Source organism: Anabas testudineus, chromosome 9, assembly GCF_900324465.2.
Source record: "Anabas testudineus chromosome 9, fAnaTes1.2, whole genome shotgun sequence".
Taxonomy (NCBI): Eukaryota; Metazoa; Chordata; class Actinopteri; order Anabantiformes; family Anabantidae; genus Anabas; species Anabas testudineus.
The window spans coordinates 27,653,808-27,681,681 of record NC_046618.1 but is presented as its reverse complement, the minus strand read 5'-3'; the positions used below and the strand labels follow the sequence as shown (position 1 = coordinate 27,681,681).

The 27,874-nt window shown below is 44.3% G+C and overlaps 2 protein-coding genes across 2 annotated transcripts; one reads left to right on the top strand and one right to left on the bottom strand.

Moving 5' to 3' along the window:
• Positions 1-190: 190 nt before the first annotated feature.
• On the bottom strand, positions 191-25,376 carry nfkb1 (nuclear factor of kappa light polypeptide gene enhancer in B-cells 1). The gene is made up of 24 exons (XM_026342718.1): positions 25,245-25,376; positions 23,388-23,422; positions 22,061-22,145; positions 19,028-19,074; positions 18,432-18,530; positions 11,169-11,320; positions 10,908-11,071; positions 10,436-10,594; positions 9,203-9,307; positions 8,037-8,128; positions 7,247-7,385; positions 5,894-6,049; positions 5,670-5,777; positions 5,407-5,541; positions 4,864-4,993; positions 4,651-4,765; positions 3,876-4,077; positions 3,623-3,792; positions 3,439-3,541; positions 3,144-3,277; positions 2,918-2,987; positions 2,551-2,714; positions 2,038-2,170; positions 191-1,934 (listed from the first exon to the last, which is right to left on the bottom strand). Exons 2-24 carry the CDS (start codon positions 23,415-23,417, stop codon positions 1,840-1,842), a joined length of 2,787 nt encoding a protein of 928 aa, XP_026198503.1. The 5' UTR covers positions 23,418-23,422; positions 25,245-25,376; the 3' UTR covers positions 191-1,839.
• LOC113150605 lies at positions 24,677-27,874 on the top strand. Its single transcript, XM_026343177.1, has 3 exons — positions 24,677-24,744; positions 25,217-26,393; positions 26,502-27,874. Exons 1-3 carry the CDS (start codon positions 24,677-24,679, stop codon positions 27,705-27,707), a joined length of 2,451 nt encoding a protein of 816 aa, XP_026198962.1. The 3' UTR covers positions 27,708-27,874.

Genomic DNA, 27,874 nt, shown 5'->3' with positions numbered 1-27,874 from the left:
TGCAGAGTAAATATAATCTGAATATTACCAGAAACAGACTTAGTACTTTGTGTACTTAGTACTATGGTCTGATGATTTTATAGGTTTTTAAGTAACATTTTGAAGGTGGTGCAGTGAAGTACTTTTTATTTAACTTGGGTTTGTGTACTTCTGATTTCTAAATTAAAATTCTTTAACGCAGACATTGAACTCAAATTTATAAAAAAACACTTTATTTTTAAAAAAATTACAATAAACCAAATCAAAAGCTCATGTTGAACTGTACAGTGCCGAGGGAAGATATAAATATCTGATACAGAAAGAAACGTTCACACGATTCAAAAACAGCTCTGGACTACGTTTCCCACAATGCCTTGGTGTTTGTACATACTGATTTGTCTTGAAGCCAGTTTCAGCCCCACGTCCGGTCTTCGAGTCGAACGAGCTGACTGACGTTTTAGCACAGAAGAAGATAAAACGATGTAAAGAGATGAGAAACTGCCCTTAAAATAAAAAAAAAAAAACCACTAAAATATTCAAAACACTTCAAGGACTTTCACAACTTTTCAAGTCTTTAATTTTCCCACTCGTGTCCTATTAAAGCTCTTGAAGAGATGTGAACTTGCGCGTTCTCCTCTTTACAATCATTTAATAGCACCGTTCCCCCTGCAGACGCTGGACACCTGGACTGAAGATCCTAAAGCCCACAACCTGGTCCAGAACGAGGGTTTCAAGACCAGTTCTACAGATCAGAGCTCAGAATATTTTTTAACATGTGATGTTTGAGGGACTCTGTAAATTTACACTTCACCAGTCGTATTTATCGACCGAATCGCTGCTGCAGAAACTTCAGCTCGGACTAAAAACCCCTTCACTTCACTTCTTTATTTATGTGATGTCGATGTTTCCGACACTCAGAACCACAAAGTCCCAATTATACTGATGTGTTGAAGTGAGCAGACGGTAACACTGGGTTAAACAGCGCGTTTCCAGAACAATGGGAACATTTTTTAATAGAAGTTTTACTCCGACTGACTGAAGACACGTGCTGGATCACACATTCACAAACCGGCCATCACTGGTCCGGTGTCTCAATTCTGGACCTTCTTGTGTTCTCGTTCTTTCAGTTACTGCCCAGAACTCGTGACCACAGACGAAGGCTAGAACGTAGACTCTGCTCCCACTTCACCTCAGTCTGGAACGTCTATTCCTGCCAACACTGATGTCAACCCCCCCCCCACCAGGAGCTGCTTTAACTGCTTCACACATTTCCAACCCAATCCCGAACCACAGCCTGGTCCTGGTGGGCTCTCAACAAGTAAAGTGGTCCTGGGGTTGGGACCAGGTTAAAGACAGGCCAGGATTTAGAGAGCTACATTAAGCATCCACCTGCAGGGAGCGGTACCGTGTCGAGTGCTGTGTCGGTTCGGATCCCTGCAGCTTTCCTGAAATAAAAACTAACATTTCAGTTTCACTATTGATCTCGGTCCAATCGGTGAGAGATTCGGTTCTGCTCTTACAGATCTAGGTTTGGTGGAGGAGTCACACACTCTGAACAACAGCAGGTTTACATTCTTGGAGTGTAGTGTGAGCTGAAAACATGGTTCTGGAAAATCATCATTGATCGTGTTTGAGCTGCGAGTTTGTTTTGGTTAAAACCTTTTTTGTATCATCAGGGAAAGAAAATTCAACTCAGTTCAACACTTTATCATTAAAACTTAAAATGTTCATGATGAGAAACTTTGAGCCCTGAAAACTGTCGGGAGGAAGACGAAGGTCGTCTGAAGGACAAACTCAGGTGAGTCCAGAGATGAAGACGATGATTGTGCTTCTTCTGATTCAGCCCATCAGTGACGACTGTTACGCTGTGGAGAGCTCCACCCCGCTGTCACACACCCCGCTCTCGAGCCGAACGTCCACCTTCAGATCCTGGACCTGGGCGCACAGAGATTCGCCTGCAGGGAGAAACAACAGCTGAGTGACTCGTCACCTCGCTAACAGCAAGATGAGGTCAGAGGTCACATTGGGGATAAAAGTCCTGACGGTTTATCAGCTCACCCGTCGTCTCATTGGCCATCGGAGGCTCCTCAGCGCCACAGCGGCGCAGCGCCTCCTCCAGGACCCTCAGGGCTCTGCAGTCTCCGACTGACCTCAGACCTTCCAACAGGTCCCGGATCGTCCCACCTGAAACCTGCAGGACAAACACAACCAGGGTTCCAAAGGTGAGCTTCATCCACCACTTCTTATTTGCAGTTTAAGTTTATTATAATAATTTCTCACTTTAGTTTTAGACTTGGCTGAGAAGTGATAACAAACTAAAGTGCAGCAGAAACTGAGCTAATCAGAGTGAAACCTTCCTCACAGACGTGAGGAGCCGATCCCAAGCTGTCAGGTCTAAAACAGAACCCATCAAATACAGATTCTGTATTTCTGAACCTTTTCACTCCAAATCCAGTAGTTAGCTCTGTGTGCAGTGCTACGCTGCTCAGTCCAAGTTAAATTAGAACTCAAAGTGTGTCAACGTGTAAAAGGTCCGTTGGACACTTTTAATCCAGTGCATTTTGTTTTTACCTCGTAGCTGTCCAGCAGTGTTTTGGAGGGAGAGGGGCTCAGTCTAAAAGCCGTGTTGAGGATCCCGAGACCCAGACCATGAGCCAGATTCTCCCAGCATCCTTCGCTCTCCAGAGCACGACACAGCTCCTGCTTCACCTCCACCTCGAGGCTCGCCAGGTCGCCTGCTCACACACAGATACTCGGATTCAGTATCTAATGCTGATAAATTAAACAACTTCTTCACTGCAGAACATTTGGAGTGACCACATTTTGTTGAACCACTGATGTGGTTACTATGCTCCATATCTATATCACAACTAGGACTGTAAGACAAATAGAGCAGATGTTGGAATGAGCAGGTCAAACTGAACACGAGTGATCTCACCTTGTGGGGGGCTGAGAGGTCTGAGAGGAGACTTTGGTTCATATTCTTTCCCGTTCAGCAGTTCCAACACCTGAAAACAAAGAACAACAGCAGCTTTAATTATTTCACACTCAGACCTCTTCAGTCAGTAACAGTGTATCTGTATCACCTGTAAAGTTTATTCTAAGGAAGGTTCAGTGAGTCCAAAGCTTCTAAAACTGTAAAAGATGTTTCTGTTCTTTTGCACCTGATTGTTTGTGGCCATGTTGAGCGGAGTTGTCCCTGGGATGTAGCCTTCATCTTCATAGTCCTCATCCCGTCTCTCTTCGTCCTCCTCTGTGAAGAACAGAGGCTCAAAGTTCTCCTTGTGTGCGTCTGCACCTGAAAACACAAAGAGAAGCACGGTTTTCTTTAAAGCTTCAGTGTGTGAAACTGAAACGCAGCAGATCCCAAACATCAGTTTAGTTTCACAGTTTACAAGCTCAACTCAAAGCGTGCAGACAGAAGCAGACTTCTTGTTTAGCATCATTTTATTCTCGTACCTGCAGCCATCAGGAGAGCTGTTAGCTTGACGGAGCCCCTCCCTGAAGCAATGTGGAGGGGGGTGGAGCCGTTGAAGGTGCAGCAGTCCACCTTGGCGTTTCCCTGATGACAGAAAACACATACAATCAGACGTTACTGGGAACAAGCTGAACTGGACTCTGTCTCTCAGAAACTGGTCTGTACCTCCAGCAGCAGGCAACCGGCCAGCGACACGTTCTCGGCCTCTGTGGCCAGGTGGAGCGCGGTCCGTCCACAGCCGCACTCCTGAGCCTCCACGTTAGCCCCGGCCCCCAACAGCTCCCTGAGAGAAGACAGCTGATTGGCCAGGACCGCCAGGTGGATTGCACACAGACCTGGTAATGGAAACGGACAGATTTTAGTTTACCATTTATCCCCAGGTTAGGGATTGGGGGGGTCCTCAGAGTTACAGTAAGACCTGCTGAGTTGGTGTGGTCCAGCAGTGCTCTCATCTCTCTGTGCTGCAGTAAAAACTGGACCATCCCTCCTCCGTCCTGCTGGGATGCCAAATGGAGCACCGTGTTGCCATGACGATCTGTCAGGGTGGGGTCAGCGCCGGCCAAGAGCAGCGCCTCCACCATCTCCTCCTGCTGGGTAATCACTGCCAGGTGCAAAGGAGTCTGGGACACACGGGGGGAGGAGCAGTTACAGATAAGGAAGTAAAATGGTGCTAATGCAGAAAGAACCACAGACGTCCTGAGCTGGGACAGAAGGACCGAGCAGAACCTGTAGATGGATGGATGTCTGTGAAGATCCAGTCATCCAGGTCCTGGTTCTGCCAAAGCTGCTGTTCAGTAAGAACTGGACTTGTTCTAAGTTCTTTAAATTTGTTTAATTATTTCCAGATTTTTGTTGCCTCTTTGAAAAATGATTTTGTGTTGTGTAGCGGTAAGATCGCCGCCGTCCACACCAGGAGTTCGAATCCCAGTTGTGGTCTACTTCCAGTAGGGGTCCTTAGGCAGACCTCCTTAATTAACTGAAATTAAACTGTCCAGTATCCCTACGCCAACCCTGTCTTCGATTTGTACCTCACTCGTGTTAATGTGTTGGTCTGATAACAGACTTCAGTGAAGGCTGGCGTCTCGTGTCAATGAAGTCATGGATTCCAGAGACGTGAAATAGGGTGAGAGAAGCAAATAAAGACAAAACTACATCTGGAAAATGTCAAGAAACACAAAGCAGTAGTTGTTTACCTGGTACAGGTGGTTCCTCATGTTGAGCACTTCCTCTCCAGCCAGAACAGAAACAACCCGAGACAGACTCTTCAGCGCCTCCGCCTGCTTGTGGAGAACTGCGAGATGGAGCCCACTGACAGGAGAGAAGAGAAGGAACATTTCCTATGAGACAGATGAACCTCATTACAGATTGTACAGTTTCACGTTTGTGTGTGTTCTGTGTGCACTAACGTGTCCCCGTCCTCGTCCTGCGCCGTCATCAGAGAACTCTGAGGAGCCAACAGGTACGCCGAGTCTCCTGTGACAGAGTAGTGGAACATAGCCTCTAACTGCCAGCCGGTCACCACCTGCTGCTCACACGCTGAAACACACACACACACACACACACACACACACACACACACACACACACACACACACACACACACACACAGGTCATCAGGACAAAAACATTTCATTTAAATATGTAAATATTTTTATCTGAACTTTTTTAATGAATAAATTGTCTGACAGCAAAAAGACCTTTTTAACACCAAAAAGCTACTAGAAAATATGTTTTACAGCCAAAGTGTGATGGAAATCACTCTTATAATAATAATCATATTTATCAACCCGGAGCTGGACCTGCAGCAGAACAGACGGTGAGCTCATTAAAATATTATACATTTATTAATAATTCTCAGTTCACTAATTGATTCATTTCATCACATGAAATGACGCGTTGATCACAGTAACACGCGCTCTGTGTGTGAGGTGGCAGCAGCAGGTGTTTACCTCGGCCTGGTTCTGGCACCTCGCCCCTCTTCCCGACCTCTGGACCTCTGGTTGCTTGCAGCACGGCCCCCGACCCCGGGTTGTCGTCTGGATCGCTGTCGTCACCGCCGTCAGCGGCTGCGCTGCTCTGAGAGGCTTTAACACAACGTTCAGTTTGAGGTTTGTTTTACAGACTCGTCCTGGTTTCAGTTATTTTTTTAACTCACTCATCAAGTGTTTACAATACAGTGAAGTTGATAGAAGTGAACTTTGACGTTTCTCACCTCGTTTGATGCCTCCTCCTCCCCCCAGACCAGCTGAGTATCCTGTGGAGAAGCCTCCCCCCCCACCTCCTCCTCCATAGTTATAGGTGGTAAAACCCTGGAAGTAAGCTGGAGGAGAACTCACCATCAAAACACTAACTAATTCACACTTCTTGACAAAGCATTGACGTGTTACTAAATGATCAATGGTTTTCTAGGTTTTTCAAGGCTCGTGGTCACTTTACCTCCTCCTGCAGATCCAGGACCACCTCCTGCAGCTGGACCTGCCCCTCCTCCTCGGTACAAGCCTCCTCCTCCTCCTCCTCCTCCTCGTCCATGACCGCTGAAGTCCTGGAAGTTCGGCAACGTCTTCTGCCTCTTCCTCTGCACCTCCTCCTTGTCTGAACACACACACGAGCAAAGTGTGACGAACTTCGCACTTTCAATGTGAGTGAAGAGCTACTAAATGTGAACATCCCAAAGCTCATGGAATTAGAATTCTTGAGTCTCATCACGTTAGGATCCAAATTCCCTGTTTTTGTTGTTTACTTCCTCAAATCTCTTTACACAGAGACTGGATTTATACAGTAAAACTGTGGTTTTTAAAAAGTGAATCTGTCCTTAAAAGCTCTCAGAAGCAGCAAAATAGTGAGTTTTATAGTTAAATCAGTGTGAAACTAAACAATTAGTGAAGGCAGGTTCAGCAGGGGGCAGTGTTCAGCTGCACAATCAAGCTCAGTATGGACAGAAGCTGGATTTCTAATTATACATGTAGTTAATGAGACCATAATCTGGAAAAGCAGCAAAACTAAATTCATTCTTAATTCAAGGCTTTTTAAAACATTTCCAGACCTGCAGAAGCTCTGGATGTTTTTAGTCCTGAGCTGAGTCTACCAGGCAGAATCTCCACAACCTTACCCCACGAGACAGATAAAATAAGGGTTTGAAGAAACGGTCGGTTTTATTTAAAGCAGGTAACTGATTAGATGCTGCTGATCAGGTGCAGATGTTCAGCAGCTCTTCACCTGTGCGTATGTAAAACAGCAGCATTATCAGTAGGTCACAGGTTGGGAGAACGCTGTGCCTGGCAGTCAGCGCTCAGGGCTTTTAACGATCTATGAAACTGAATGATTTTCGTTTCATTTGAGGAACAAGAAGCAGCAGCAGCGTTTTGAGGAGTGGAAGTGTTGCTGTGAGTTGATGTGACAGAGAAAACTCGTTTATCATCGTCCAGTGAGGTACAAGGTACAAAGGCAGGTCAGCGTTAGGAGGTCTTACCTAAAGACCACAGCCGGGACTCAAACCCTGGTCTCCCGCATTGACTACACTATCCAGCCACTTTTTACAATTCTATATAAATGACCCTCACACCAACAGCCTAAATGTTTAGTTTAGAAAGGGGTTTCTGATGGTCCAGAAACTCCTGGGGGTGGGGGCCTAACGCCGCTGATTGGTCAAACACTACGCTCGTCTTTAAGTTGCTCAAAGTGCTGATTTTACTCAAGAGAACTTCTAAAACTGAATCTTCTCACTAAAATCTACTAAACGAGTCAATGGGCTCCGACGTGTACCTGTGTGGGTGGAGTCACCTGTCATACCTATGATCTGAGGGTGGTAGGTGAACGGTTTGGGCTCGCTGGTCTCGTTGTCAGATTTCCTTTTCAGCTGGACAAACACAGACGTTGGCTTCTGCAGGTTCGGGTCTCGATACTTTGGTGTCTTGAAGACGATGGCAAACTGACGACAGAGAACACGTCAACGTTCAGTGAACTACTTTATCCACATTAAAATCTCTTAGCGTCTGTGCTCCTTTTCCGTCTCTTTGACTCATTTTAATCAATCCAGAATTTAAAATGTGAATGTTTTTTTTTAGTGTTTGTTTTATTTGTCATATATCACATGTACAAGTTACAGTGAAATATGTCCTGCATTTAAACCATCGCCCTGGGGGGAGCAGTGGGCAGCTGCAAACTGTGCCCGGGAAGCTAGCATGGAGTGTCTTGCTCAAGGACACACCTGGTGACAGAACCAGAAACACATCCGAGGCTGATGCTCTACCGATTGGCCACCAGGCCATCTGGTTGTTAATTACCAGACTCAAAATATAAACTATTATGAAAAGGTCAACAAGAGTGTGGTTCCACAGATTCCAGCAGAGTGAGACATCTCCACTCCAGAGGATCCCGTCAGATTGAGTTATTCTTTCACTCTTTGTGTTTCTGGATCAGAACCTCTCAGATTAAGTGGGATACAGCTGTTATTTCATTGCACCAGCTGGAGGTATTCACACCCCTAACTCAGGTTAGCAGATCTTGCTGGGTCTCAACAGGCCTGTCAGACCTGGATCTGTACAGTTTGTCCAGTTTGAGATTCTGATGAGATTCTGACCTGTCTGTGGACGTCTGTGGGGGAGAAATCTCCCAGAGCCTCCCAGGTCAACCCCGACTCGTCTTCTTCATAGAATCGAACCTGGATGTCATCTGCAAACACAAACATACATAACTCAACAGTTTCCGTCACTTTCATTCATTTACACAATCAAATCTTCATATCTGAAGATCTCATACACTGAAACCTGCAGATTTGTTGTTTCTACTGATTTACTGATTATAGAGTAGTTCCTTGGTGGACTATACTGGAGCTCTGACTTGTGATAAATACTATATCACTAACGCTGCTGCATGTCCCTGATTTATGTTGTTATTCTTCATCAGAAATCTCCACTATTGCTAGCGGAGCAACATAAATCCAGCTGTGAACATCCGTCTCACCTTGATTCAGAATTAAAAACGAGAGATAATGAACCTTCCTCCTCACACACTTGTGATGACCCACAGTTCTCCTGTGTTTATTAGTTTGGTTGATTTTCAGGCTGATGGGAGCTTCGGACATGTTTTTAATGTTTGTTGTTCAGGGGACCACAGGAGGACGCCGTCAGCAGAACATGACAGAGAAAAATTATCATCGCAGCCTGAAACGGTCTCTTCCTCCTGAGGGATTTACAAATTGGAGGGGAATTCCCTGAAACTGGTCTTCCTCCAGGAGAGCGGAAAAACCTCGCTGTTCAGAATCAGAACAAATTCACTTCACTGCTTTTAAATACAGCTTGACAAAATCAGACTGGGCTGAACTCACGTTTTTATTTGGTGATGAAAATGTTTTTTGTGGAATTTTAAAATTATTCTTCAGTCACTAACAAATCCAAATTAGTTTAAAGTCAAAATGCTGAATACAATGTGCTACTGTGATGATCTCAGCTCAGCAGCAACTAGGAAGCTCCAGAACTTCAGCTCCTGTTAAATTAATCCATCAGTGATTATACATTCTCTCTGTAGTTGTTTTAAATGTCAACAGTGTGATAATTCCTTTAAAATGTGAATGTTAATAACTGAAAGGTTTTCATTTCGCAGATACAGTCATTGCTTTACAAAAGAAAAATTATGAATCATACCGTGACCATACAGTGATTCTGAAATTCCTGCTAAAAAGTTCTTATGTTTTTATGAAAAGATCTGCAGGGAAATTCCCCTCTGACCTCATCTGACCCGTCTCACCTTTCTGGACTTTGTCGCAGAGCAGATAAACCTCCTCTCCTCCAGTCACACAACCGGCGGTTCGATCCATCCTCACAATCTTCAGGTTGGAGGCGTTTGGAGCCTCTGAGATAAAGAAGACAGAAAAAGAGACAGTGGTCAGTGAGTTGGAAGGTAAAAAACTTTAAACCACCACTATTGGATCATTCATTGACTTGGTTTGCAAAGTATGAACAACAGGTTTCTTCCTACAATTGGAAGAAGGCTGGCACCGCGACATCTGAGCCTTTCTGTTAAACTTGTGGACATTACGTCCAGCATGGCCCAGACACACGAGACTGTTGGTGTTTTCCTGAGAGAGCAGGAAACAAATAAGAAGCTGCACATCAAACAGCACTTTAACCTAACCTGACACAATGGTTTGAGTCTGTTCTTTAGTGTATGTGCATGTACGTGTTCAGTGAAACTGTGGGAAGTAAAGTCAACAAAATCAGCTGTTGTCAGTGTTATATTTCAGTTCCACTGTACAGATGACAGAAGACTCTGACTTGAAGGTTTTCTTCCAGATCAGACTGTGGAGTGTGTAAAACAGAACTCTGACAGAAACGCTGCTGTATCTCTACCCAAACAGGTGGTGGCAGCGGCTGCACTAAACAGACTAAGTAATTCACTATTTGCTTGTTTGCTGATTGTGTTCTCTGCTTCTTCTGTGACGAAGCCGTAACGGAGCAGAGTTGGCTGAGTTGCCAGAAGGATCACTGCCTCCTCAGCTCCACACAACATTTGTCACGTGATAAACAAGATGTTCGGACAGGTCACGTTCATCACATTACCGGTAACAATAACATCAATACAAAGTTGTCTTCTACTGGACTAGAACTCCGGTCTCCTGTGTCTCTATCCATTTGTGTCGTTTTGACTGAAACGGAGCATTTTAAAACGCAGCCAGATGAATGTAGACGTACTTCTGTCACGACTCACCTGGCAGTAACCATCCCTCTCTCTGCCTGAAATACTGTCAGCAGGGATGAACACTGACTAATTGAGAATATTAAGTAGAATTTAAAGACCAGCAGTCGGCAGATCGAGTCTGAACCCTTTTTTATGATAAACTGAAACTCAGAGCAAGTTTCTGTTTTCTGGAGAGGAAGCTGCAGCGTACGGAAACCAAACCAGCAGGAAGAGGGAAATGAAACCTATGTGATCCTCACATAGGGTCGATGGGAGACCAGTGAGTTAAGTGTTTTGACTCACTGCTGTCGTAGATCGGGTCAGACACGACGGGTTCCAGTCGTCTGGAAAAACCTCCGTCGCTGTCGGGGAGGAACGCCGTGAACATGAGTCGAACCACGCTGAGGTCCATTTCTTTAGCCTGGCCTGACGCTGCATTGTTGATCAGACTACGCTGGTGGTCTGCAGGGACGGCGACATGAAACCCAAAACACATCACATACATCAACTGATTGAAAGACAAAATAAGTTGATGCTTTTTACATTAAATTAAACTGCATTAATCACGTCTCAAAAATATAATCATTTCGTCCTGTTTCTGTTTCCATGATGCTTTTTGGAATGAGGCAAATCTCCCAGAAACATTTCCCAACTTTCAGAAACTGTCCGTGGTCCTTAAATCTCACTTTACCTCCATATTTCCAGGCTTACCTAAGTAAAAACACCCACTAGGAAACGTCACTAGGTTCTCAGACACACACACACCAGGACTGACCGTTGAGCTCCCGGGGGACTCGGACTTCCCCCACCAGAGCGTCGATCTCAGGGTGGATGGAGACTCCACAGTTGTATCCCATCCTGAAGGCCTCAATCATCCTCTCCTCCAGCGTCTTGGTCACATTCTTCTTCGTCACATGGAGGATCCCGAGGTTCGGAAAACTTGACAGAAACAAAACAAAACCATCTCTGAGTCTCATGCAGACTGAGAGCTCCACTGGTTTTACTGGTTTCTACTGTATCTATTGTGCCTGCAGACCTGATGATGGAGTCTTTTGGCTGCAGGTCTGCGATGCAGATCCCTTTGTCACACTGTTTTCCCACCAGACTGTGAGCGTGAAGCTGAGTGTTGTTGGTCAGCGCCGTCACCAGCTGGACCACCACCCGGGCTGCACCCTGGTAGTTACAGATCTGAAACACACAAAAAATTAAAATTAAGATCCTCATATTATGTGGAACACCGTCTGACCCAGGTCGTGGGTCAACACTTGTTCCATCCCACCTCCAAGAACCTCAGGGCTGAAAGTTCAAATCAAACCGTGACTATTTAACCTTCCACAAAATCCAGAAGTGATACATCTTCACTCTAGAAGATCCCGTCAGTTTTTCAGTCTCTGTATGATAAATATATTTTGAGTTATACAAAACAATGGGCTGAGGACACTTTTTAAAAACATTTTACAGATTCATGTTAAAAATATATGTCAATATACCAAATATAGATTAGTCCTAACTATTATTAACTAGTCTCTGAAAAGGTCAAGAGCGTTACTGCTCATTTTCAGATTAGACACGTCATCGTAAATGCACACAGGCTGTAAACAAACCTGTATTTTATTAAAAGTAAAAAATGAATTATGTGAATGAAGTCTGGTTAGGAACGAGAAAAGTACTGACTGAATTATTAGATAAAAGCTTTGTGAGATCAGAGAGTTCAGGTCGGACGGATTGTGGTTTCAGAGTCATTCGTGTCTCGGTGGATGAGTCACACAGACATCACAGAGCTGATCTGATGCAGTCTGGACTTTCTGTGTCTCTCCACGTTTCTCTGCTGTGATTCAGAAACACTTTCTCCTGTTACAGATGAATCACAATCTTAAAAAAAAAACAAAACTGAAAACCTATCAACATAATTTCTTCTTTACACAGCATAAAAATAAATATAGATATCTTGGGGAATTCGGGGGGAAAGTAGCACAGATGTTGTACCAGTGTTGCACCTGATTATAAATCTAATTTCCAAATCAACTTGGAGTGTTGAAAAAAACTCGCAGATTTTAATTTGAAATAGGAATATTTTTTCAACATTAACATTAATTACTATACATTAAAATAAAAAAATCAATCTGCACTGGACACTGATTAAAGCTTAGTCTGACTGAAAATAATAAAAATAAATCTAGTTTGATGTTTGCTTATCACATGATTTGATATTTTTATTGTCATGTATTTATCTTTTTATATATTTTCTCTTTTTATGGTTTGTTTTCCTTCGAATAATTTCCCGCAGACTACTTTTCATGTTATCTAATCATGTTGTTGAATTGTTCCAGAGCTATTTTACATAAAGGAAATCAGATGTAAAAAAATACTGTGTTCCTGTTTCTACTTGTGTGTGTGTGTGTGTGTGTGTGTGTGAAAATCATGTCGCTGCAGATATTTGCCTGCAGGAACGTTGCAACTGCCGCAGTAAATAAACACGAGCCCACTTCCTCTTCCCGGTTCCGTCTGCCAGTCAACGCTCACCGGCAGACAAACCCAGTTCCTAGAAACACAGCGAGTGTTTGAGTTTGATGGCTTCCTGGCTCAAAAAGGCGTTTACACTAAAGAGCTGGAGTGTCTGGTGAGTACCAGCAGGTTGAAACCTTTGCAGAAGGTGTTGGTGATCTGAGTGAATCCGAGATGAGAGAGAGGAAATATGGACGTACCGGCTTCAAACTCTCTGTGTGACTGAACACAGTACTAGAAAATAATCCACCAATACACCGTAAGTCCAAATCTGCCACAGGTTCAGGTCCTGTAGAGATGAGCATGCCTCCCCTGACTCCTGAGCTGGTCCTGAATCAGTTTCCGTCCGATTCTCCTTGTTCTTTGAATCATATTTTACTTTCTAAGTGTTTCCATTTTCAGCCTTTTACCTCCTTTTACTCATTTGTACTAAATCTATTTCTCTTGTAGTAACTCTGTTTGTTTCTCCGCGTTCAGATCAAAGAGACAGCGACAGTTTTTCCTAGAGTTCAGCAGACAAACGTCTCCACCCGACCTGCTGCCATCCTTCCCCGACACTCTCAAACTCTACAGAATATGTCAGAAATCTGATGTGTTCACCTCTGTGCACAGGATTTATGCTAACGAAGTAGCACAGTGTCTGAAGCTTCATTAGCGGCTGCTTCTGCAAGAAAGCAAAGTGCGTCAAACTGAAAGGGTTTGAATACATTACCTGTCCTCACACAAATATTAGAAGAAAATAAAAGCACCCGTCTCAGTGACGTTAATAGACAGTCTAAAAACAGCAGTGATTCAGACTTCAGTGGAAATAATGACATGTTAATGGAAAACAATGACCTATCTGATGAGTAGTCGAGAACCTATAACTGGGTCTAGTTATTTTTACCTCACGATAATTTAACGGTTGAGTTCACCAGTTTCTCTTTTTACAATTATTAAAAATCTGCCAATTAGAAACGTAATTAATAATGTCTGTGGCCTCACAGCAAAGGGTTAAACATGTCAGCATTTCTGGGCCAGTGGGCGCTACCAGAGATGTTACACCTCTGGATGTCGAGCTCTCGTCTCCGAGCTGAAACTGAACACCTTTCCTGTGTGTGACGCAACTCCACTTCCTTGTAATTACACGTGGGTGTCATGGGGAGGAAATTCCCAACAGACATGAAACGTAGCAGAGGTGGGTGTGTGTGTGTGTGTGTGTGTGAGACAGTGTAAATCTGGACAGGTCCGGGCCGGCACAAGACTCTTCAAAACCTCTTCAAGCCAAAACGTAGCTAGTTTCTGCAGAAACCTCCACTGATGTCAACCATGAAAGCCACAAACTCTCAGCTCTGCACAATAATCTAATTATTATTTCATGACATGAACCAGGTAAAAGGTTTTTAAAGCCTGAGTCTCGCTTCTCCACATCGATGATAATTCTGTTTCTGCACTCTGTGGGATGTGCCTGAAGATGACTTGAAACCGTTACTGCTCGTTAAATTCTTAATAAATTGCCCCCCCCCATCACACCTCCTCCTCCGAGCTTCACACATGCAAATATCGTTCATTCACTTTCACGTCCACGTCAAAAACAGATTCCACTGGTCTAATGTCGGTTTCCGGGGTTTCTCATTCTCTTGGTTTATGTGGGCTTGGACTCTAAAACCAGACAACAAGAGATTTTTATAGAAGACTGTGACCGTGTCAGAGGAGGAGAGAGGAACACTGATGATCCCCCTGAAAACCAGTTTCATCTGTGCATTTGATGTTTTTTATCTTTCAAAAGATTTTCCAGACTTTAAGAACTGACATATCAAACCCACGTTGTGGCCTCAGGCAGACCGAACACTCTGGTTCTGCTGCCGGTCTGTGAAGCACTCAGTGGTCTGGCTCCCCAGTGTAATACAGACTGGCTCCATGACCCTCAGGTAGTCTGGTCTGGTCCTGTCTTCCAGCTAACTTCAGTCCTGCTCTTTGGGATAAACTACCAGATGATGATGATAGTATGATTTAATACAAACCCAGGAATCGAGGTTCTTACACCAACATACAGCACCATCTTAATGTGAATCCACTTTGTTCACAGCTGATTACAACCTGCTGCTGACTCGTCACTTTGAGGCCAAAGAGCTGCTGGATGTTTTTTTGTGAGAAGTTTGTGCAGAGCGGTCGTGCTGCTGGTAACGTGGCGTCGCTTCAGTTTTACAAAGCTCAGAGCAACATTTTATCAGGTCTCTGTTTAAAGAATCTCACAGTGTTAACAATGCTGTTCAGGCTTTTTGGGATAAAGACGCACTCTCAGTGTGTCTCTCAGTTTGGGATGAACGTCAACACTGTGACGCATTGGCGCCCCAGTCTAGTCTGAACGGAACTGTGTTTCCACCCTCCCCACCATCCCAAGGTCCCAGGATGATTACTGATGACAATGGTACATCAACCCACTCACAACTTGTTGGCATAGTGAGGATGAGGAAACATTTATCTGACCTGATACAGCTCATCATGTTCGTCCATACGTTATATTAAATTTATAATAAATAAATAAAACCTGGAGACCGAGGTAGATACAGGTTAAAACAATAAAACAGTTGTTACAGGAAACACAATGAATATGACAGATGATCCAAAACCTTATCAACATCCCACTGGTCCTACAACGACAGGAGGGGTTTTCCCACTCTGCAGCCTCAACATGCAAACACACCAAACAACGAAATGCACACGCTGATCAGACGGCACAGACTAAACACAGACAGACACAGGGAGGGAAATTTTCCTTATTTGTTCATGACAGGAATTATCCACATCAACATGTCACTAAATTAATGAAGTTATTAAAATAGGTCTCAGCTCCTGCTCTACCCGTCATCATTTCCACCTTTTTATTCTAAATCCTGAGCTTTAACTACTAGTTGTAATCTTCCACCGTCATCCAGGTAAATTCCCAATGAAATACTGCGTGTACAGAACATTCATTTTAAAAAATACTTTAAGGATTTGTCACATCCTGCCTCTTCTTAAAATACTCTGGGTTCCTGCTTCTTTATTTGTAGAGCTCCAAATCACAGCAGAAGTCGTCTCAAGGCTCTTTACAGTGTTTAAGGTTTAAGACCTTACAGAATATATTAGTATACAGAATTATATAGAAAACCCAACAACCCCACTGAGCAGCACCAGGAGACAGTGGAGAGGAAAAACTCCCTTTAGAGGAAGAAACCTCCAGCAGAACCAGGATCAGGGTGGGCGGCGATCTGCCTCGACCGGTTGGGGTGAAGATTTGAAGATTTTAATTGATTGTCATTCTGTAATAGTTTCAGTTTGGACAAAACAAACATTGTGAGATACGATTTAAATGCAGGATGTGAGTGAAGGATCTGACCACTGGACTGTGTCATATAAATTAAAAACTGTCCAGTGTGTAAAAACTTTTGTGTTTTAATTAATTAATATTCTGTGGTCCGTGTGTCTCTTCAGTAAAAATCAGTGTATCTCACACCACTGGCAGAACATTTTTCCTGTTCGGAGGATTATTATATGTTCTGAGAGTTATGATGCATATTTGTTGGGACGTGTCCACGATGAGAGTTCACATTAATCAATTATCATATATATGTCAGAGCAGTAAAGTTCATTGAGTGTAGACAAACAGTCTGACTGCTGCAGGAATCTGGGGATTTCCCGTCACCTCTGGTTTAGTTGGAACTTGTGGGAGCTGCAGACTCCAAACTAAACATCAACCAAAACAACAGGACAGAAAATTTAAGCTCCCGTATTCAAGGTTTCTGCAGAATTCACAGAGCTAAATTTAAGACTTTAAGGCTTTTTTAATACCACATCAGTAAACACTTCAGTGATTCCCAGCTGTATGTGAGTAATGTAAACTGGACATGGACGGACGGATTACCTCATAAAAAATTATTAAAAGTCAGTGCAACAAATTTAATAAACGACAATTTCAGTCTTTAAAAAAAAAAAAAAAAGATTTTGACTGATAAAGAATTCAGCATTTTAATATTTAATCTGTAATTTAACGGTGACAGTGAAATTCTGAGCTTACAATGAATGCTGCAGCTAAAACCAGTAACTGTCACTACATGTGAGACTGATCTTTATCTTAAGGCCACTTCATATTTTCCACGTGTTTGTATCTGTGACGTCAATTTTGTCTCAAGTATGCCTATTCGGGGCAGACTCTCGGTCTCTCTCGGACTCTCTCTGCGGACGCCTGTGTCCCGCCCAAACATGAGTTTGCACGTGGAGCCTTCTCACTGTAAGTGCAATGTTACAGTCAATGCACTCAGGTGATCTCCATTTGACTAACTGTGCGTCTGCTTAAACCAACCGACTGCTCCAGAGACGATGTGGATGAAACCAAAAACACCAACCAACCAAGTCAACAGAGTAAAAATAAAAGAGGTGAAAGCACCCGACAGGGGTGAATACTGTTTATAGGTAGAGTACATGTAAACACACATTCCTGCTTCACTGCTGATCATGAACGCTGTATTTCTGCCGTGTACCTCAACATCATCACGATCAAACATTAAACTGCTGCTGCTGTGATCTGTAAGTCCTGTCTTGACTATTTCAAACCACAGTGGGATTAATAAACAACAGGCTAATATAATATTAATAGGTTGTAACTAAAAGGGATGAGACAACAGGAAACTATCTGGAAACAGTGCGGCGAGACACTGTTGGTGGGTGATTAGTTATACTCATATAATAATAGACATTTAGTTTAGTTAGTGCTCAGACATGACTTGTGATGTGGATTAAATCAGGGTCAGAATGATTCTTGTTGCTGTACCAGCCTGACAAACATTTAACTTCATTTATCATCAGAGACAAAACATGCTCGGCCCCATTTCTGCTCTGAACCGGCTTCAGACATTTAACAGACTTGTCAAGTCAACACTAGTTGGATATAATGGTTTTATTAGATCAGTTAAATTTGGTTTTGTTTCTTGAGGCTCTATGAAAAGTGTCTCAGTTTATTTCTTGACACAGTTTAGTTCGTCTACAATATCTCAGCTCACTCTTTTTGCAGTTTTACTTCCTGATACTGACAGAAGTCGATCACTGTGTCTTAACAGGCCTCATTCTTCTTCATGCATCAAATGCTTTTCATCACTTCCTGGACATTATTTTTAGCTGCATCATTTCACACTGCAGTGCCGTTTAAATGTCAGTAGCTGTTAGTCCGGATCTTCAAGACAAAAACAGTCCGTCACTCGATCTAATGCACACAGGCCTGCAGCTGGAGATGTACAGTGATCTATTTTCTGAATCTGTTGTTAACCCGAAACTGTTTAACGTCCCAGAATTAAACTACAGGCAAAGAAGATCTGAATCTCTGCAGCAGCAAAAAGAACACACACACACACACACACACACACACAGACACACACACACACACAGACACAGACACACACACACACAGACAGACACACACACACACACACACACAGACACACACAGACAGACACACACAGACACAGACAGACACACACACACACACACACACACACAGACAGACACACACACACACACACACACACAGACAGACACACACACACACACAGACACACACACACACACACACACACAGACAGACAGACAGACAGACAGACAGACACACACACACACACACACACACACACACACACAGACACACACACACACACACACACACACACAGACAAACACACACACACACAGACACACGTCTGTGGTGCTGAAAGATCCATGCTGAGTTTACGTTTCTCAGACAGGAAGAAGCAGAGGGAGTTTGTCAGACAGGAAGTGTTACCTTGACGGTGGGGTAGCTTTTCCTGTTCTTCTCGCTGGAGGCTCCTGGTAAACCGCCATGAGACGGACCTTCACAGCCGTACCTGAACCTGAAGCCGCGCTGAGAAACACAGAGGAGACGTACGGTAACACAGCTTCAGCCAGCTGGTGTCCTCTCGTTCTGATCATTTTAGAACACATCTGTGACCTTTATTAACCCCTCTGTCCTCCAGCAGCCGTTTAGCATCTATTTTATTTGTCAATCTAATCAGGATGCACGTTAAATGTACAGCGTCACATCAGCTCATATGTCCAAATGGACTGTTAAACTGCTGGGCATCCACTCCCCACACACTAAGGTTGTTTACTGTGAATATTTTGATGAATAATTTGTTGTTCACACTACAGTACGATTTTAAAATGTGCTATTAAACAATGCTAATCGTTGCTAAATGTTAATTTGATTTTAATCAGAATGATACAAGCATACTCATATACTTTTAATGTGTGATTACTATGAATGTTTTCCAAAGTCATGAAAAACTAAAAAATGTGGAGCTGGTTAAATTCAGATCTGAGAACAACAAGAGGAGCAGCAGAAACACAGCTGAGGTTTACCTGTTTAGGCTGCTCCTGAATCTGCAGGTACGGTCCGTCCATCGAAACTAAGGACACACAAGGAGAAGAAGGTTATGGGTTCAAAAGGGACTGAGAAGTAGAGACAACAGAGACTATACAAAAAGAACCTCAAACATGAAATGCTAAATCTCCAAACACGGGGAAAAACTATTTATTTTTTAGCCAACTCCTACAAGCTCCTTCTCGTCACTTGCTGCTACCATCAGAGAAGAGCTGGATCACAGTTACATGCCACCTACAGGGGGAGGAAACTGTTAAATACCTATGGGCACATACTATTGTTCCAGATTAAAGAAAAACTCAGATTCACGAAGAATAAAAAGCTGTGGAATACACATAAATAAACAATTTACTACAACAGAACCAGCTTTTTACTCCATCTGAGTGAGGACGACGGAGAACAAAAGGATTCAGGGGGAAACTGTGGCTTTAATAGACTCTAACTTTGTTTTTTGTACCTTGTACATGCACATAAATCTTAACAAACCAACAGTAAAATACAGAACATGTGACACAGACACAGCCTTCATTATCCCACACTGTGGTAAACCCTGTCTGTGTCGCTGCTGTCAGCTAACAGTAAAGTCTCTCAGCATGGCCTGGTTTGTGTGGCAGCATATAGCAGCCTCTCACACCATTTCTCTGCAGCATCCTGCCTCCTGACTTCCTCCATCATCTGTCAAAGTGCAGCTATTCACCAGCCTTGTTAAACACGACGGTCAGTCTCTAGGTAAACCGCCATCACCGACACGCTGCTCAGCCACTTTAATAGATCGGTTTCCTCTGCAGGTCAGAGGACACTGAGGTTTTGTGTCTGTACAGGTTACTGACAAAATACAAGTACAAACGTTTCTGTGCTCAGCGTACGGATGTGATCCTACACTTTGAAATAACCTGAGCAGAGCCAAAAGCTCATTTTATCTGTTCACTCAACCACATTGTGGTTGTTGCCTCCAGTAACCAGCGATGTTGTAGTTTACACACACACACACACACACACACACACACACATGTCCAGACTGAGCTTCTCTGTGCGTGACTCCAAACATTTGTAATTCCTTGCAGGTGTCTGTGAGATATAGCACTGACGAGATCTCATCACTTCATCACAGGGTTTCACCAAGTTTATAGCTGAACCAAATCTGAAGAAATACCCTCTAAGTGTACCTTAGATATCAGATACATATCGATATGAAGCATGGATGTCCCCTGAACAGGTCGCTGCTCGTGTTCCACATCAGTTTTTTCTGTAAATCATTCTTAAATGTTGTGAAAAGGAGAAACTGAAGGACTTCCTGGATAAGTAAAATGTTCAGGTTTGTCAGACAGATGAGTTTGAATACTGTAATACCTCTCTAAGTCTCTAAACCTTTGATGGCGTATTCTGTACTTGCACTACACTTACAGTATTTGATGTTTTCTGTATTTCGCCGTGTTTTATCTCTTTACAGAATTTGGTTTGCACACATTGTTTATTACTAATCAGCTGTTTTATTTCTATAGCACCAAATCACAACAGAAGTTACAACATATAACTGTACACTGAATTCTACAGAAAACCCAACAACTCCAAAGAGCAGCACCAGGAGACAGTGGAGAAAAAAAACTCCTTTAGAGGATGAAACCTCCAGCAGAACCAGGATCAGGGTGGGCGGCCATCTGCCTCGACCGGTTGGGGTGAAGATTTGAGTATTTTATTTGATTTTCATTCTTTAATAGTTTCAGTGTGGACAAAGCCAACATTGTGAGATATGATTTAAATGCAGGACTTTAATGTGAGTAAAGGGTCTGATCACTGGACTGCGTCATAAATTAAAAACTCAATAAATTCAAAGTTCTTCACTACATCTTCTTCTTGTTAACCTCTGAAGAAAAAACATTTTCTGAAGAAGGCTGTGAACAGCTCAGAGCAGAGGTTGTACTGTTTTTACCACGTTAACTGTGGATGTTTGCTCAGAAACCGTGTCAACCTTGTATTTCTGATTCTGGAGTAGCGTGTGGTGTCTAAAGGTACCATACTGGTATCTATACTAAACTATACTCTCTGACCTACTTCACTACTGTCTGAAGCTGTGTCTATTAATGAATCACCTGCATTATTCACATGTAAATGAACAGAGTAGATACTTTCCCCTCATCCTACACATGATTTCATCGTCTATCTTTACTTCAGAACAACGTGGTCTAGATCTAAACAGGGAAGTGAGAGCACTGAAACACAGTCACCACAGAGGACCGATACAGACACGTCATGAAACGCATCTTTCACTTTACCTTCACCACATGGAAGTTTTCTTTTTATATGCATTCCTCTTCCAAAAAGAGAAAGTTCAGTTTCCAGTGAACTCCACCCCTGTGAAGCTGCAAGGTGGGGAGGAACCGTCTCTGTACAACATCTGTGTTCACCGGTTTTGTACCGGATCAGGACCAGATCCATTAAAAGGGTCTGAGTGGGGTTGATTAGTTCCACCAGCGAGTGGAGCCAGAGTTCTCTAAAAACAAAACTCCAGCTACTCTCACTTCACAGCTGATGCCAGATGAGTCCCAGCTGACATTTCAGTTAAATCTCTGCGTGTGGCAGCTCAGCACGACAGCAGCACTCACAGCACAGCTCGATACAAGGTCCGAGTATTAAGGTCTGGAGCTGGAGCCTCAGTTCTGTTCTGTTCAGACTATTCTTCAGGGTTGATGCTAGGTTTCTGCCTCGCAGTTGGCAGGTTTGCTTCTTCGTGTGCACTACAACTTCAACTAGTGATTCGATTCCCCATTTCATTCAACCTGCCTGTTATTGTATTTACTAAATATTAGAATAAATAAACCTAAAGAAAAGCGGAAAATTTGAAGTTGAAACAAATAAAAGTTATAAATATAAAACAATGATCACAACAGCTGCAGATTATTTTTGCTCCAGTTAACTAATTAATTCATCTCTAATTCATCCCACACAAAAAGGAGAGAAGCAAACGGGTCAAGTCTGAAAGACTGCAGAGCTGCAGACAAGGGCGATCTCACCTGCCCTCACAGACGGGGTCTGAGGCATCACTGGGAAATGTGGAAACTCCCATGTTCCATGATCCATCATTATATTTTCAAACATCTGCAACATAAAGTCAGTGTCAGACAATCGATTCTCACTTCACTTCACTGTAACATCTCAAACCTGTTTACTTCAGTCAGGTACAAGAACTATTTGATTATGTTAGAAACGTGCAACAAAACAACATAATAAATGAACAGATTAATTCATTATTCATGAAGTCTGTGAGTGGAAACAGATACCAAGTTCTGTGGTCGTGTCTATGGATGATTAACAAAGACAGAAAATTCTTTACATTTGTTTTTGTTCTGCAAAATAATTAATTAACCTATTGTGTGTGTAAAATGGATTAAAGATATCTGAGAAGCTAAGAAAAACCATTAATGATAAGAGACAGCGAGACCTGATGACGATTAAACCCAATACAATGGTACCTGGTTTTCATGAAATAATCTGGGTTTAATAACGGAGTCCTGAGATGGACTGGGTGTACCCAGACTCTCAGAGACCTGCAGCATTTAAGCTAAACCAGACCAAACCTATATTTACATTAAGGTCAAAGAATGCAGCATAACACCAGCGGCGGTGTGCTCATCCTCAACGTTTCAACGTTTTAACACGCTGTATGCTGCTGAAAGATTTGAGGAAAAATTGTGGTCCAACATGTCTGCTGCAGGTTGGTATTGCACAGTCACATGAAAAAACAATAATTTCAGTTCAGTATTTTCAACTGTTCCTATCTGAATGACGAGGTGTCAGAAATACGACCACATGTCATTATTTTAACCCCAACAACGTGTGAAATTGAGCCTATGTAGCTCAAAACGTCTTCGTGTTTCTGTAATGCGGCTTTATGGACTGGATGAAGAACCCGTTTAGCCCTGGAGCTTAACTTTGCAACCACCTCTGGTACTGGTTTGGGTCCTCAGGACAACCAAGAAACCAATGAAGACTTATGAGTGAAAACAGGTTCACAGAGTTCCTTTGTGATCCGGTGTCTGAGCCATCACACGACTGAATCTTTTTAACACTATTTTTTTCTGCTCCTGTTCACTGAGTGAGAGGGTTTCTGTGTTTTTAAACTGAACCTGTGCCGTCAGATGATGTTTCTGGACACACACAGGTTATCTGTGTGTACACCTCTGTTTACTGTTAATTAAAATAAAAAGATGTGTGAGGATGATTCACCTCCAAACTGCTCACAAGCTTCCAGGAGCTGCTGTATTTGTTAAAATAAAGGCTGTTAACATGTGGAATCGTGTTGTACAGTAAGCTGGTCGACACAGCGAGAGGTGAGTTTACCTGGTTTGAGTAGTGGTCGTCTCCAGCCATGGTGCCTGTCAACAAGAACAGCACACGTCAAACACAGCTTCACTGCTCAGCATCATCATAATGTGCAGTAACGCAGCTGCTAAAACCCACGACTGGTGAATAGTTAATTCAAGTTTCAATTTAAATTAAAACACACTTTTACCTTTGTCCAAACTGTTCAATCAATTAGTTGATGTTAACTGTTGCTTTGTTGTTATTATTACTGTGCAGCACATCTTTCACTTAAGTAACAGTACCTCTGTGTATAAATACCTAAATAAAAGTATCACATATGAAAAGTAAGAGTCCTATTATTATATTATTATTATTATGTTAGTCACTGTGCTTGTTTAATACTTCATTCATACTACTGTAACTATATAAATATACTATATTTTCTTCTTATTAATATTATTATTGTTTTATTATTATTATTGTTATATTATATTATTAGTATTATGTTAGTCACTGTGCTTGTTTAATACTTCATTCATACTACTGTAACTATATAAATATACTATATTTTCTTCTTATTAATATTATTATTGTTTTATTATTATTATTATTATTATTATTATTATTATATTATTATTATTATTATTATGTTAGTCACTGTTTAATACTTCATTCATACTACTGTAACTATATAAATATACTATATTTTCTTCTTATTAATATTATTATTGTTTTATTATTATTATTATTATATTATTATTATTATTATTATGTTAGTCACTGTTTAATATTTCATTCATACTACTGTAACTATATAAATATACTATATTTTCTTCCTGTACTCTACCTGAGTAACTTCCTGAGTAACGTTACTCCTGAATTCACATTATTTCCGACAGAAAGTAACGTATTAAATACTCGAGTATCGCGTACCTGTACCTCGGTACAATACTTGAGCACATCAGTTCTTTTCCTATTAAATCGAAGTCTTTTTTGATTTTTAATCCGTTATTTTTTATTCATTTGACACTTGTTGCTGCTGGTGTCGCACATGAACGCGCCCGTGTCCACCATGCTAGCTCTGAGGCTAACGGCTAGCACCGCCGCACTGTTTATTTTTAACTTTTGTGTCGTTAAAGCGGCCGTTTGAACAAAACACCCAGTTACGGTAAAAACGAGTGCAGCACACAGCACAGTAACGTTAGTGTCTCACTTTTAGCTTCACGTCAAATAGTTTCCTCAAAGAGTTTGGGTCAGGGTTAAGGCTAGCTAGCTAGCGAACTGGAAGTTAGCTCCTAATCTGTAAGTTCCGTATTGGGAACGTAATGCGAAACTCCGTCCGAAAATCGACCACTTTACGGTTCCCCGCTGTTCACGTTGGGACCTTGAATTAGTAATTCATTAGTAATTACTAACGATTTACTAGTGTGTATTGTATAATTACAAGTGTGGTTTATCCCAGTGATGTGTTCGAAAAGTGAGGAAAACACGTCAGATTACTTATGAAAGACATTTCCAGCTTTTCTCTGGTTTGCCCGTTGACCCGCGCTGTGGAAGGAAATCCGCAGCAAAAGTAAAAACTTTGTCGAAATAAGGACACCATGTTGGATTTATACATGCCGAATTAACACTAGATTACCCTAAATATAGGATAAGGTTTAATTGGTGCTGGTGGAAGGAGTCTCCGTGTTCGCTGGCATAAAACACATTTTACATTCCCGTTTTAAGAAGGAGTTTGGTGTGGCGGTCTCTAACTTACCTGGCTAACAAGGAAGTGAGTAGCATAACAAAGCTAGCTGTAACGGGTCACGGTGAAGTAAAGTCGTCCCAGTGACGGGTCTTAAACTGGATTGTGGGGAGTTTAGTCACACTGACGAGCTCAGGTGTTCTTACCTGGTTAGCGCGGTGAGCTCAGGTGAACAGTCGGTTCTCAGCCTGAACTATGAGCGACAGTCTCTCACTACTTTCATCATCTCTCCATGTCCGCGTCGAACCACAGGATCCATCTACAGCTACTTCGACCTTCAACCGTGCGTCACGACGCGGAACGAGCCGAGAAAGACTCCGGGCGAACTAAACCCGCTTCACCTCCAGAGCCGAGCTCCGCAGTCGGTGCAGGTGGAGTCCGGTCTGAGAGCGGCTCTGAGGGCGGGTCTGAAGCTGGTTCCTTCCCCACGGGTGGAGTCCGGTCTGAGAGCGGCTCTGAGGGCGGGTCTGAAGCTGGTTCCTTCCCCACGGGTGGAGTCCGGTCTGAGGGCGGGTCTGAAGCTGGTTCCTTCCCCACGGGTGGAGTCCGGTCTGAGAGCGGCTCTGAGGGCGGGTCTGAAGCTGGTTCCTTCCCCACGGGTGGAGTCCGGTCTGAGGGCGGGTCTGAAGCTGGTTCCTTCCCCACGGGTGGAGTCCGGTCTGAGAGCGGCTCTGAAGCTGGTTCCTTCCCCACGGGTGGAGTCCGGTCTGAGGGCGGGTCTGAAGCTGGTTCCTTCCCCACGGGTGGAGTCGGGTCTGAGGGCGGGTCTGAAGCTGGTTCCTTCCCCACGGGTGGAGTCCGGTCTGAGGGCGGGTCTGAAGCTGGTTCCTTCCCCACGGGTGGAGTCCGGTCTGAGAGCGGCTCTGAAGCTGGTTCCTTCCCCACAGGTGGAGTCCGGTCTGAGAGCGGGTCTGAGGGCGGGTCTGAAGCTGGTTCCTTCCCCACGGGTGGAGTCCGGTCTGAGGGCGGGTCTGAGGGCGGGTCTGAAGCTGGTTCCTTCCCCACAGGTGGAGTCCGGTCTGAGGGCGGGTCTGAAGCTGGTTCCTTCCCCACGGGTGGAGTCCGGTCTGAGAGCGGCTCTGAAGCTGGTTCCTTCCCCACGGGTGGAGTCCGGTCTGAGGGCGGCTCTGAAGCTGGTTCCTTCCCCACGGGTGGAGTCGGGTCTGAGGGCGGGTCTGAAGCTGGTTCCTTCCCCACGGGTGGAGTCCGGTCTGAGAGCGGCTCTGAAGCTGGTTCCTTCCCCACGGGTGGAGTCCGGTCTGAGGGCGGGTCTGAAGCTGGTTCCTTCCCCACGGGTGGAGTCCGGTCTGAGGGCGGCTCTGAGGGCGGGTCTGAAGCTGGTTCCTTCCCCACGGGTGGAGTCCGGTCTGAGGGCGGCTCTGAAGCTGGTTCCTTCCCCACAGGTGGAGTCCGGTCTGAGAGCGGCTCTGAAGCTGGTTCCTTCCCCACAGGTGGAGTCCGGTCTGAGAGCGGCTCTGAAGCTGGTTCCTTCCCCACAGGTGGAGTCCGGTCTGAGGGCGGGTCTGAAGCTGGTTCCTTCCCCACTGGTGGAGTCCGGTCTGAGGGCGGGTCTGAGGGCGGGTCTGAAGCTGGTTCCTTCCCCACGGGTGGAGTCCGGTCTGAGAGCGGGTCTGAAGCTGGTTCCTTCCCCACGGGTGGAGTCCGGTCTGAGGGCGGGTCTGAAGCTGGTTCCTTCCCCACGGGTGGAGTCCGGTCTGAGGGCGGGTCTGAAGCTGGTTCCTTCCCCACGGGTGGAGTCCGGTCTGAGGGCGGGTCTGAAGCTGGTTCCTTCCCCACGGGTGGAGTCCGGTCTGAGGGCGGGTCTGAAGCTGGTTCCTTCCCCACGGGTGGAGTCCGGTCTGAGGGCGGGTCTGAAGCTGGTTCCTTCCCCACGGGTGGAGTCCGGTCTGAGGGCGGGTCTGAAGCTGGTTCCTTCCCCACGGGTGGAGTCCGGTCTGAGGGCGGGTCTGAAGCTGGTTCCTTCCCCACGGGTGGAGTCCGGTCTGAGGGCGGGTCTGAAGCTGGTTCCTTCCCCACGGGTGGAGTCCGGTCTGAGGGCGGGTCTGAAGCTGGTTCCTTCCCCACGGGTGGAGTCCGGTCTGAGGGCGGGTCTGAAGCTGGTTCCTTCCCCACGGGTGGAGTCCGGTCTGAGGGCGGGTCTGAAGCTGGTTCCTTCCCCACGGGTGGAGCCCGGTCTGAGGGCGGCTCTGAAGCTGGTTCCTTCCCCACGGGTGGAGTCCGGTCTGAGGGCGGGTCTGAAGCTGGTTCCTTCCCCACGGGTGGAGTCCGGTCTGAGGGCGGCTCTGAAGCTGGTTCCTTCCCCACGGGTGGAGTCCGGTCTGAGGGCGGGTCTGAAGCTGGTTCCTTCCCCACGGGTGGAGTCCGGTCTGAGGGCGGGTCTGAAGCTGGTTCCTTCCCCACGGGTGGAGTCCGGTCTGAGGGCGGGTCTGAAGCTGGTTCCTTCCCCACTGGAAATTCCCCCTGACGTGCTGCTCGACCAGAGAGCAGCGAAAACACGAAGAGCTCTCACTCTGAGCTCGTCAGCTCAAACCCACTCAAAGCACATGATCCTCCAGAAGTTCACAACCTCAGCGGTACTCAAGTACTAGTACGACTTAGCTCGTAGAAATACAAAGTACACACACTCTGAAATGTACTTTGAGTGTAGAAATAAATGAAAAGGGATTTCCTCTGTTTTAAATCACTCCTTTGTGCAAAAGTTACTGTTGTACAGTTTTGAACAACTCGTTTCTGATCTGGAATTGTGTGGAGAGTG

Bases quoted from the DNA above. Each gene is read 5' to 3' on its own strand.
- nfkb1 (XM_026342718.1), bottom strand. From the start codon at position 23,417: ATGGCTGGAGACGACCACTACTCAAACCAG. The intron at 2,171-2,550 runs GTAAAAACAAAA...TTTGTCCTGCAG, and splicing joins CACTGCTGGACAGCTACGAG to GTTTCAGGTGGGACGATCCG. The intron at 1,935-2,037 runs GTGAGCTGATAA...TTCTCCCTGCAG, and splicing joins GATGGCCAATGAGACGACGG to GCGAATCTCTGTGCGCCCAG.
- LOC113150605 (XM_026343177.1), top strand. From the start codon at position 24,677: ATGCGAAACTCCGTCCGAAAATCGACCACTTTACGGTTCCCCGCTGTT. The intron at 24,745-25,216 runs GTAATTCATTAG...TGGGGAGTTTAG, and splicing joins CACGTTGGGACCTTGAATTA to TCACACTGACGAGCTCAGGT. The intron at 26,394-26,501 runs GTGGAGTCCGGT...CCTTCCCCACAG, and splicing joins AGCTGGTTCCTTCCCCACGG to GTGGAGTCCGGTCTGAGAGC.